Raw genomic sequence first — 13,202 nt, forward strand, 5'->3', positions numbered from 1 at the left:
AGGGGGTTGTATTCTTACCAACCCCTCTTTCAATAGAGTAGGCTTATGATAAGGCTTATATATTCATTTTCATACCACCAAAAAAGGATTTGTAATAGTGAAAAAACATGAAATTGTTTATATTCCCCTATGCACTGCCTTTTACCCATTGCTTTTTAAAATGCAAGATTTTTTTTAAATCCAAAAAACATGGGATTGATTATATAATTTTGAGCTGAAAAGGACCTTAGCAATCGTTAAGTCATTCGTTTCATTTTACAAATGAGTAAGGAGAAGCGTGCTGAAGTTGAGTGATTTTACTAAGATTACATGGCTAGTTACTATCAGAACTCAGATTAGAAAAACTATGGGTGATAAATAAATATCTGCTTGCCCTTGCGGCTGTTTTGTCAGATGTGAACAATGAAGACATTCTACCTACAGACTCTATCCTATCTAGGTCTTAAACTGACGAGAATAAATCCAAGTGGTTCATTACCAGTTCCGTCCCCTCAAAAGAATATGATTCAAACATAGTTTGTGTAATGCCATAAGCCTTATATGCTTGGGAAAGGGTGGAAGGTGGCTGGTGGGGGTGGTAAATTTCATCCCCTGGAAGTCGTCTTGAAGGTCTACTTATTGGAATCACCAGGAGGGCTTGTTAAAACATAGACTGATGAGTCCTATCCCCAGAGTTTCAGGTTCAGTGGAGCCTGAGAGTGGGGCCTGAGAATGTGCATTTCTAACACGTTCCCAGATGATGCTAATACTGCTATGAGAACTGCTGGTCAGTCTCCCCTAGTCCATTGGGATGCCTGCCTACTTTTTGTCCTGGTCATTTTCACTTCAGTTTCCAAAGCTCTTGGATACTGAGCTTGCTTCCATATGCTTCCAGAGTTGCTTTCTAAGACCAAGTCAAGCCTTGACTTACTGTTTTTGCAATCACATCATGCGAAAAACTATTATTCCCAAAAATTCCTAAAATATGACACACATTTCTTTTCTCAGACTAGGCCCCTCGACACCTGAGCTCACTCAGGAGGAAAAAAAAAAAAATCACTTTATCCTTTGTACTTGAATTAGGTTGCTGGGTCATATCAAGTGGAGGTCATTCCTTTCTATTGCTGTTGTCACAAGCCCTGCTCCTGCTCTCATTAGGTTGTGTGCAATTTCTTATGTATCCTGTTTTCTCTCCAGGTGCTCTCAGAATACCACATGCTTAGTACTGTGTGGAAGAGTTTGGGCAAGACTGTAGTTTCTCTTTATTTGATCTCAGATTCTTTGTACCTGATAAAAAAATTCATATATTTTTATTTGAATCAAAGGTGGTCGTTTGATCAACAAATACACGTTGAATAATGCATAGGTTCAATGTTAAGAGTAAAAAGATACAAAGATGAATAAGACATGATACCAGCTCTTAGAGAGCTTTGAGGCTAATGTAGGAGACAAACATTTTAAAAGTAATTATAATTTACAAATGAAAAGCCTGTATATCACTGACTTTGACAATTTATTATATCAAAATGACTTACTTCAATTTTCTTTAATGAATCAGCTAAATAACTATTTATAGATAAATGACATCAACGTGTATGAACATATAGTACTAACCCATTCAACCATTACCAACTTTCTAAGGACAAACAACCTAGTTAATGTGGGGGAAAAAACAATGTTAGTTCTTATTAAAGGCTTTGTATGGAGGCAAAAGTAAATAAATACTGCTTACTTCCTAGATACAGAGTTTTACAATTTTATTATATATGTAATATGCATGTTATTCAGTACACAAAAATGCTATCATCTTGATAAAATTGGAAAGCATTAATATTTCATATTATTGCTTTTTTTTAAACAAAGTCCCTCTCCCCAGTCATCAAATGTCCTGAAGTTTCAACTGTCCCCAGTTGAATTCACTAGCTGCTGAGTACCTTTTGAATACCTTTTCTGTGTTCATGGAATTTCTGACCTTATGAATCTGCAGATCCTTAACATTGAGCCTGAAATGTACAGGTCTTTTGCAGCTAGGGTACAGGTATGTGACCTTTCCCTAATCAGACACACCCATGGGCAACTATGATTTGAAAACACATAAAGTGAAGAAGCATGTGGCATAGGGCAGCAAGGGTGGCAGCAGAAACACCTCGCTTTTAGAATCTCAGAAGAGATTCTAGTTTCCAATTCCCAATGTTAGCAGTAAATTTATAGTATCTCTGCCCAGAGATGACAACAGTCAAGGACTCACTGGAGTAGTTCCACAATGAAACTTGGGTATAGTTCCTAATTGTATAGAGTGAGTATGGAAATCTGACATTTGACCAACAGGCATTACAGAAAGAGAAAAGAAAAAAAATTAAGGGGAAGAAAAATATGAAAATAACAAAAGAAGAGTTTCCAGCACTAAAGTACATGAGTTTTTAGATAAAAAAGGGCCTTTGGAATACCCAGTACAATAAATGTAAAAGTATTCCACTATGGTACATCATCAACTTTCAGAATTCCATAAACAAACAGAAGATTCTAAAAACCTTTAGAGGCATAAAGAGTCACATACAAAAGATCAGAATCAGAATAACTACAGATTTCGACAGCAATGTTGAAAGTTTGAAATCAATAAAATAACACCTTCAAATTCTGAAGAAAACTGGTATTCAACCTGAAATTTTCTACCTTGTTAAACTAATCAAGGGTGAGATTAGAATAAAACTATCAGATATGCAAGGTCTCAAAATTTTACTACCTATTCACTTTTTCTTAGGAAGCCACAAAAGGATATACACTATCAAAACAAGGGAGTACATCAAGATGGATGACATAGATTCCAAGAAACAGAGGGTCTAACACAGAAAGATAAAGGGAAATCCCAGGATAGTAACTCAATAAAATTCCAGACAATAGCCATGTTGCAACAGTACAGATTAACATGGGATGATGGATGGCTTTGGGAGACAGGTCTCTGATTAAAATTAGTGAGTCTAAGATTCCTGATACACTTGATTATGTGGAAAATAATATGAGGAAGGTCTTTATAGTTGTTAATATAGACGAAATAAAAGAAAGAAAATTTAAACAAATTATTGAGGGGGGAAAATCCAATAAAGTTAAAGGGTACAAGAATGTAACTTCTGTTTTATGCTGTTTTAAGTTTTGTACTACTATTTGATTTTTTAAATTATGTGCATTTATCATTTGCATAAAAATAATTGATTTTAAAAACATTATGTGGTAGCAGAGACCATATCCTTGACCCCAATAATGTCAATGTGGTAATGGGGACATGTGGCATCTTCAAATTTTCCGAAGTATCCAACCTGCCTACTCATTTATAACGTAGATTGACCTTGAGCACATTACAATAAAGGAATCAATGTTGTTCCTGTCTCATTTGGAATAATAATAAGCCAGTGAATATTCATTAAAGTTAAAGAGCAGCCAGAAAACCAGTAAGCAGCATCCTGGGAACTATAACATACTTAGCTCTTCAAATCATTTCTTGATTACAGGTAAGTACTAGGTATTTGGAGACTAGGTCATATAATGGTAGTAACTATCACTGGTAATTTTGTAGCATGAATAAGTGTTCAATTTTCCAGTAACTTCAATAAGAAATCAGAATGATTTGTAAATAAACTGTTTATTCCTAAAAAAGAAAGCCCCAAAGAGGTTTGTAGTTAAAATGAATTTAAAAACGAGAGGCAGAAAAAAAAAATGGTGTGCTAGCTTACTTTTCAGATTTTAGTTGATGAAAAAGAAAACAATTAACATTTAACTTGGGATAACATGTACTAGAACAAATTCTTGTAAGCATTGCTATATGCAATATTTACATAAAGATGTGCAGAGATATTTTACAAGATGAACATTTTAAACACATGACATTTGTGGAGGTTGAATGGGAGAAGTAGCATTCATTGTCCCTGCACTTGGTCTGCAAATCCAGATTTGCAATATTCAGATTTGCTGTTGTTCTGTCTCTATAAATCAGTTCTGCCATAGCCAAGCAGCAATTATGCCTACAATGGCTGCTGAATGCCGTGTGCATTCAGCCACCATTATATTCTCCCACAGTAAAGGGTGTCACTACATTTTAAATTATTAACATTAGCAAGGGGAATAGGGTGTTTCAGAGGACTTGTAACAGTACATAAACAAAGACATTTGTGAAGAAATAAAGAACCATAACAAGAGAAGCTTGCAAAGTACCCATAAGGATAACAGCAGGAATGTATCTGAAAATATGCCCTCATTTCCATAATGAGCTACCCTAATGTTTTCTGTTGAAATGAGGGCTTTACCTTAAAAGATCATACCAAAGAAAGAAAGAAGAAAATGAAGTACTAGATTAGATTCTAGTTGAGGTAAGGAAAGTCGAATGGAAGAAATGAAATGTATGAATTGCCTTTTTTTTTTTTGGTTATATTCATATACACCTTAATAAAGCTTTTTTTTTTTTTTTTTTTTTTTTTCCCCACAGCCCTCTCCCACTACTCTTTCCTGTCTTCAAAATAGTTTGGTGGTCTACAAGTTCTAAAAGCTGGTATTTCTAGCATATGCATTTTATATGTATATTAAGATAAAATCCCTAGTCTTCTTAACTGAGCTTACAAACTTCAAGATACTCTGTTGAAGGGAAACAGAATGCTTATGTCCTGGATAAAATCCAATCTCTCAAACTGGGTAAAAAGAATTTGAGATAAGGAAATAACTTGCCAAAGAAAACAGACAGAAAAGATGTCTTGTGTTCTGCCAAACAGCGGATATGCTATCAAAAATGAAAGAAAGGACTTGCTAAAACTTTGAAACAAAAACAGCTAGTACTGCTTGGTTTCAGGATGAGTATGGAAAAATAGAATCCTTTATGTATGGTAAGGGGGGAATCCCCAAATACTGCTTGTTCACAGGCTTAAATGAGTAAGGAAGTCATATTTCCAGTGAAATGTTCATGCTTACATTTTCCACATCAAGAGCTGGAAAAAGCCCAGAGAAAAACAAAAATAACAATAGAGGGTAGAAGACAAGAACTTAAATTGCAATTTTGTGGACAAAGGATTATATTAAAAATTTGGAGAAAATTAAAGAAAGGTTGGACCTGAGGGAAAAAGTCTACTGTGGTCATAATTTTCCATCTCCAAGTCTAAAGAAAACAGAACAAGGGCAAATAGTATTTAGATAAGTCATAAAATTTCCTGAAAGAAAAGAAAATCAATAAAACAATAGATAGTCTAGGCTAGTAAGAGGTTGTGAAATGATTGGAACTCAGTGATTCTCAGAATGAGATAGATTCTTCAAGGCAGCTACTGTCCATTCACCTATCATCACATGACCTTTTTTTTTCCCCCACAGCCCTCTCCCACTACTCTTTCCTGTCTTCAAAATAGTTTGGTGGTCTACAAGTTCTAAAAGCTGGTATTTCTAACATAAAATTTGCTAATCTTTCAGTTTTTATTAATTAGAAGCTAATAGGATTCTATCTCTGGATTTACAGTTTTAAAAAGTTTTATTTTGGCATACTGGGATATCTGTAACTTATTTGGCATAATATATGGCCTAATCAGAAATTCTGCTATCAAGTTCTTCACTATATTTTTTAAAAATTATGTACAATTGTAAATTTGAAGTACAGTTTTTGAAGAGTCAGACTTAAAACAAAGGTAAGAATACATATATTAAGTCTTGATCCCTTAGCTCAGGGAAAGCAGAACAGACCATAGGCAAGGACTGTCAGTGGCCGACAACTAATACTTGAGTAATCATTATGTATCAGGTACTTTACATGTGATATCTTTTTTTAATGTCTTATAATTTTAGTTTAAAAAAATTTTAATAGACAATAACTGCACATATTTATGGGGGTACACAGTGATGTTGCAATACATATAACGTATAGTGATTAGATCAGGGTAATTAGCATATCTATCATCTCAGAAACTTATTATGTCTTTGTTTTGGGAACATGCAATATCCTTCTAGCTATTTGAAACTATATAGTATTGTTAACTACAGTCATCCTACAGTGCTACAGAACACTAGAACTTACACCTCCTATCTAGTTGTAATTTTGTATTTTACAACTTCGAAGTAGGTGTAATTATCCCTATTTAGACTATACTTGTATGAAACAGAAATTATTTTCATTTTACAGATGAGGAAACTGAGATGCAGAGAAGTAATCTGTCCAAAGTCCACTGGGTTATAAGACTCATAACAAGAACTACAACTTGGGTCTATCTGAATCTTAAACTTCTGGCACTATACTTGCTCACAGGTTTGAAAAGAAGAGCTTTAATTTCTACTATTTCTCAAGAATTTGTAATGCTTTCTCTTGTCACTGTGCTTTCAACTTACAGGGGTTGCAGTTTTGATAAAAGACAAACTGATTTAGCTTCTAGCTTTGTTAGAAGCAACTCCAGGCTTCCATTTCTACTAATGCTTTCTAAATCTAATTATGTTATAAATAGTCCTGTTGCTTTAATTCACTTTTTACCCTAACATTATTAATCAAGTTTAACTTTGAAATCTCCATATTTTATGTGAGACCTCCCAAGGCTATCCAATCTTATTTTCCTTTGTAAATTTATTGTTGCTCAGCCTATTTCATTAAGGACAGCTTTAATTTTAATACTTTATAATTATTTTCAAAGTGCATGATAATGGTTTATCAGTCTGGTTAGTACATCAGAGATTTCTATTGGCGCTATCAGAGATGTTAACATCCAACAGTTTTACCAAAGTGTAACTGTTATAGATGTCTTAACATATAACTTTTTTGTTTATTGGAATTAAGCAATTACCAGACATGAATTTATGCAACAAAAATGTTTAATGTGAACAGTGACATGCATATTTGATAGCTCACTGCAGTCTGCATCATTGTCTCTAGATTCCAAAATTTCATTTTAAGCCGTTTAGTACTTACAGAACAAAGGGGGTTATCATAGTACTTACAGAACAAAGGGGGTTATCTTAGATAACTTTTAATATCCTGGGCTATTTTCCAATTCACGATACAGGGGGAAAAAAATGTGTCCAGGGCCCTTAAAAGAAAATACTTTGAATTTAAATATGACACATACATTAAGCCCACGTGACACGCCAGGGAGGCGGTGGAAGTCAAGTGCATTTGTTTTTGTTACATCCATCAGGGCGATCTCTTTCACAATTCTGGGAGAGGCCTGTTTGTTCCTCCACTCCCACAGTTGAAGTTTGGACAAAGTTTGAGAAAATCCCAGGCACCTGCGGCTCCTAGTGAAGCCCGCGAGGAGCATAGGGGAAAGCACCTCTTCCCGAGTTTTCAGTCTTCAGATCGCAGGCCTCTCGGACCCGCAGAGCGAGCGTCACGCTGCCGCGCCTGAGAAATAAGAGCTATTTCAAGGACGGGCCCTGGGTCCTCACTGACGCTTCGCAAAGGTGTGCGTCCGCCCAAGGAAGGCCGGCGGCGCGGCGGCGCGGCGGCGCGGCGGCGCAGCGACGGCGAGGAGTCTCCACCCATCTTCTCTTCAAGCAGCAGTAGCTGGGTCTGGGTACCCAACCGACGAGCCGAGACGCCAGAAGCCAGAGGACGAAGTTGAAAGCCTGCGCCCCGAGCCAACCGGAATTCCACTTAGCTCCGCGCGGTCCGCGCCTCGGCCGGAAGGGGGCGTGGCTTCGGGCCGGCGCGGCGAGGCCCGCCGCCGAGTGGGGGGGTTCCTCCCGGGCCCCGGCCGCGCGTTTCCGCTGCGCTCCCCCGCGCCCTCCGTCCTGTGGTCTCGCCCGTCCCCGCTGCCATGTTGGATTGTGCGGCCGCCGCCGCCGCCGCTGCGGGAGGGTTGGGGGAGGAGTTGGGAGTTTAGCGCAGTCGCTGGAGTGCGAGGACAACGACCATCCGGCCCTATCCTGGCCGGGCGGGAGCTGGGAGCTTCCCTTTCTCAGCGCGGCCCGAAGGTGGCTCGCCGTCGGCGCCTGCGTCCCTCGACCTCCTCCTCCTCCGCGCTCCGGAGGAGCTGCGAGATGTGGCGCCTCTGACTCCGCTTCTCCCCGCCCCTGTCACCGAGAGGGGTAACGAGCTCTCGCCCACTCGCGGGAGGAGACGGCCCTGGACTCCCAACCCTGCCGGCGAAACCATGAGCTCCGTCCAGCAGCAGCCGCCGCCGCCGCGGAGGGTCACCAACGTGGGGTCCCTGCTGCTCACCCCGCAGGAGAACGAGTCTCTCTTCACTTTCCTCGGCAAGAAATGTGTGGTCAGTGGATAAGAACCGCGTCGCCACCCCTGACATTACCTCACGGGCCCGGACTTGGGGGCCGGGAAGTGGGAGTGGGGAAGGAGGCGGGAGCGGCGCGGGGAGGGTCCCGCTTGTCGGCCAGGCCTCCCGCCAGCCCCGGCCCCTCGTCGGCGCCCTCGCCCTGCTCCCTGGGTGCGGGCTGTGGCGGTCGGGCGCCGCCTCCCCGAGCTTTGGGGAACAAGGGAGTGTCACCTCCGCAGGCCTGTCCTCCAGCCTGGCCGGGCCTCGGTCCGCGCCCTGGCTGCTGGTTAAAACTTTACTCTCAGGCCACAAGGGGATTTTCTTGTAAGAGTCGCTTGGTCCCAGAATCTGGGCCCTTGCTCTAGCTCTCGCGTCACCTCCTCCTGCTGGATCTGGGGGTACCTTCCTTAACAATGCCAGGTTTGAGGAGTGGATAGGTCGGGGAAGGAAGGTGGTTTTCACTCTCCCATTAGGATTCCAGGAGGGAATGAAGTCGAGTGCAAGAGCCTGGGCTCTCTTCAGATTAGAGAGGATAAAAAAAATGTTACTGCTCTTCGTTAAAGAGAAACAAGATTGATTTCCCCAGCAACCTTGTCTAGGCCTGGTTTCTACTTTCCTTCCCACTGATTTTTTCCCCCATTGGTGGGAGGGGGTGCTGCTCTCCCCGCAGCCATGCGCAGGGAAACCTCAATCTCTGGTAGTTCTTGGTTTTTGGGGCCGAGAATGATTCTTAGTTTGGTGCTGTGCGGCCAATTCCAACCCCAGATGGCCGGTTGGGAGCGAGCAGTTCTGCTGTGGGAAGGGGAATGTGTGTTGTTGACGGAAGCATTCGTTACATTGGCTGCTGGCACTTCTGGGGGTGGGGAGGTTCTGCTCTGTGGTATAGGCCTTGTCGGAATCATGCTGCGGTGCTGGGTTGAAGTGTGGTTTGTTGAAATCCTGGCTGGGTCTCTTTCTCTCCACTTTGTTTGCTAGCACCTGCAGAGTATGTGCCACTGGAATCCAGAAAACACGGAAATTTCAACAGAGCAATACCATTTTATAACTCCTTTAATGTTAGGTATGCCAAACCAGATTTCACCTGCTTCTTTACGAAGTTAGGGTTAGACAATTTCTGGAAAGTTCTTGGATTAATTGTTAACGTCGTAGGAGTCCACCCTTTGTATCTTGTGCCATCCGGTTGGAGATTGAATCGTTCCATTCAATTTCAGATGTGTTTCAAATTTCGGAACTTAGACCTTAGAGAACATTGAGTTTCGTGATTAGAAGGATGAAACGAGAGGAGTGGCTCAAAACGAGAATTTTGGGTAACAACTTTAAGCCCCTCCCCATTCACACACTTTTTTCAACAAATGAGAAAACTGATCCAGTGAGCCCAAGTCATACAACAGTTTAACGATGTAACCAGAACCAGAAAACCGGGACTCCTCATGCCTCGTCCTATCCCATGGTACTTTCCACTACATCATGTTGTTTTAGAAGGGTGTTTTTTTTTCTTGTTACCGATTTATTTCCAAAAGTGGTGTTAAAGGAATAACCACTTTGCCTTTTTCACCAAAAACTAGTTAAAATACAAGATTCTTAAAGCACCACTAATGTTTGCATATGTTCAGTTTAGGAAAATCTCCAGCACTTTGAACGTTAGTTACCTCCAATGAAAAAAAAATTCAGTTGTTGGTTTAGTAGATTAGCTGTGTAACCTGTATCAAAAAGGAAGTAGTCATACTGTGTTCTACATACCACACACATTAACTTTACGCAGAAAGAACATTACATTTATACACAAGTATAGTAATTGTCCTGTGCTTACCTATAGTTTTACTGGTTTCAAAAAATGGCAGATGGGGAAAAATACTGTGATAGGGAAAAATGATGTTGCACGTTGGTTAGTGTAAGTGGATTGCTGAATAGGCTGTCAGTATTCAGTGCTTAATTTCTTTACGCCATCTTTTGTTAATTAACTTTACCTTTTGCATTTCTGTCATTTAAAAACCACACTGTGTCAGTTGCCTGCTTCTGTGGGATAAGTCGTTGCATACACTAATTTCAAAATTTGAAGTCCCTAGTTAATAGAGAGTTAAGAGTGATATTTTAATTTTTGAAATAATCTTTTCCTCCCTTTGCTGATTATGCAGGGTTTTTTTTGTCTTTTAAAACATTACCGAAATACATTGTCTCATAATAAATCCAGCAGTAAGATTTACAGGTCAGACCAAATGTGTTAGGCAGAAGAGTACTCAGAGCTCTATTTAAGAATTCAAGAAATGAAACAGAAGCAGTTACAGTCTTAGCTCTGAAGGAGCTTCATATCTTCTTTCATTCAACAAACATGCATTGATTAAATGTTGAGGTCAAAATCTAGAAGGGCTGAAACTTGTCCTCAGGGAGCTTACTAGGTCTAAAAAGGGAAACGTGTAAACTGATAAATAAGTCAGTGCTTCAGAGTGATGTGTAAGAGGCTACTTTTCACAATAGAAAATGTCTTGGCTTTGTAATAGCAAATATGGGTTCAAACTGGGGGTCACTTTGGATAAGTTTCTTAAGCTTCCTATCCTAGATTTGGTTTTCTCATGTGTAAAACAAAGATACTATCTCATGGGTAGTTGTGTGGATTAAGACTGTGTGTAAATGTATGGAAACTATTTTTATACAGGTTTAGGGGATTAAAGGAGAGAATGGGGGGAGAGAGGTTGAGTAAAAGCTTGTTAAAATGGATAACTGAATATTTATATCTAAACAGGTGCTCCCTAGGCTGATGAGAGGTATGAAACAACTTGAAAAGTTAGGAGACCTACTAATAAGTTTATTAGGTTTCTTAGGGAGCAAGGAGGGCTTCTGCTTGGGCTCTCAGATTTAGGTATGCATTGGAATCATTGTGGAGATTATGAGAAATGCATATGCCTAGACCCAATTCCTAGATAATATTCAGAATCACTGGATATGAGGTGAAGCTTGGACATGTCTATTTTTAACAAACTTAACAGAAGATTTTAAAGTATATCACAGTTTGAAAACCACTGCTGAAGACCACGTCTGATAGGATAATCCTTGAGCACATTGGAAATCTTAATAGATTTTTCTTCAATTTTTGGTCTATATTTTGCAAATTGAAGCTCAATTAAGTTAAATCAAATTCTTTTAGTACAGCATTTCTCTGACCGCTTAAGATATCAGTGTACATTTCACAACTAAGAAGGAGATACAGTTGAGGAAGTATTGCACTCTTTAAGGGGGACTCACAAGATCATATTTGACTTAGAAAATTTTCAGGGGAAAGGTGGAGGCAGTATAGAACGTGGATTGAGGATTGTGAGGGAAAGACAAGGGAAATCAGATAGTTGTTTTATAGTAGTGCAGGTGAAATATGATGAGGGCCTAAATTAAGAGAGTACTTTGGGAATTCAAGAACAATTAAAGTCTCCAGCAGAAATTAGTCCCAGTTATATATAGAAGGTGAGGGAAGGGAGTTTCAATAAAGGCAGGCATAACCACCAGCAGAAAGAAACATATTTTTATTTTCATTCACTGCAAATATGCCTAAATGTTAATGAGACTCTGGATTGGTGATTGGCTTCATGGAGGAGGCAAATCATCAGTAAATCTTTTGTTTTACCACAAAATTCATTTTGTGAAAGTTGAGATTTCATTGTGATATGTAAATACATGATATGTACTTTTACATAAATAGTTCTGATGCCATTCATTAGCTGGTAGTATTATGAAGGGAGAACTATTTAAGAAGGTTATAAATAAGATTACTAGGTCTTGTTTTGTAGTTATATCTGTTGCCTTTCATGTAGTGTGATTCAATTAATTTTATATAAAGAGTATGTGCAATTTTGCTAAGTGGAGTTCAGCATGTATAGTCCTGAATAAGTGAGAAACTAAGGATTAGGGAAAAGTATGTCTCTACAGCCATTTCTGGTCTATATGGATTGGGGTTGATAATGTTATTGAGCGTTATCTTTCCCTGCCATACTCACCTGGTTGGTTTTTTCAAGATTTAGTGATACTTAAGCCATTTTTTTAAATCAACTTTAATCTTTATTTCCTTTATCTCCTCAGCACTTGTTTTAACTTGCTTATTTTCTTTAGTTTTTTGTTTCCTCATTCTCTATATATAATTCTTAGAGATAGACTTTATGCCTCGGTAGTCTTCTGTAATTTTTATAACTTCTAGCACACAGATCAGTGAATACTTATTGATTGATTGAACAATTATAATTGCTCACTTGTTTATTTTTTAGGAGCTTGTTCTGCATTTCTCATTGCTTGATTAGGTTGTTAAGCCCTTCAGTTTTGAATGTACATGGTATCTGGACTTTAGTCTTCATTTATTATGCAACCAAAATGGTTTAGTTCTGCTGCTGAACTAATATAGGTGGTAACAGTTGTTTAACAGTAGTTTGTTTCTGTTCTGAATCAGACCTTTTGGGTAGGGATTCTTAAATAGGCATAGAGGGAAGGATATGCTTAGCAGGATCATTGTGTTGATGATGGCCTGAGTAAGGCACTACTGGTGGAAAGGTTAGGCTGGGAATGTATTTCACCTTGAGTAGTAAGGAAAAATAAAAGTTAAAAATTCACTGGATTTGGAATATACAAAGATGACAAGATACCCTTGTCTAGTATAGAGGAAAAAGATTAGCACAAAAATGTATGTGAGGCAGCGTAGCTATAAGCACAAGAAGAGATTCAGAAAAGTCCAACGGTTGGATTTTGAATTTTGTTTCTGTTTATTCTTAGCTCTATAATACAGGCAAATTTCTTAACTAGTCTCAGCCTTCATGTCTAGATTTGTAAAATGGGCTTAGTCAAGGATTTCAAAGAGTATACAATAATTATGAAAGTTGCTTAGAGTCCATGACACAAAGTATTCGGGGAGTTTGGAGGAGCATATGAAAGAAAGTTGTTATTAATATTATTTAGTGCTCAGTTTAGATTTCCTGTTACTGGCAGGGAGGATTTAGAGTAAAATTTTCAACTCTGTGTTGTATTTGT

General features: G+C 39.0%; 1 protein-coding gene across 1 annotated transcript in view; it reads left to right on the forward strand.

The window, feature by feature from the left end:
- The first annotated feature begins 8,003 nt into the window (after positions 1-8,003).
- Positions 8,004-13,202, forward strand: part of WASL (WASP like actin nucleation promoting factor) — a 66,223-nt gene continuing 61,024 nt past the window's right edge. Inside the window, exon 1 of the mRNA XM_050785061.1 lies at positions 8,004-8,198. Coding sequence (XP_050641018.1) covers positions 8,082-8,198 — 117 coding nt within the window. The 5' untranslated portion in view covers positions 8,004-8,081. The remainder of the gene's footprint in view (positions 8,199-13,202) is intronic.

The sequence above is a fragment of the Macaca thibetana genome, chromosome 3 (genome assembly GCF_024542745.1).
Source record: "Macaca thibetana thibetana isolate TM-01 chromosome 3, ASM2454274v1, whole genome shotgun sequence".
In the NCBI taxonomy this organism is placed as follows: Eukaryota; Metazoa; Chordata; class Mammalia; order Primates; family Cercopithecidae; genus Macaca; species Macaca thibetana.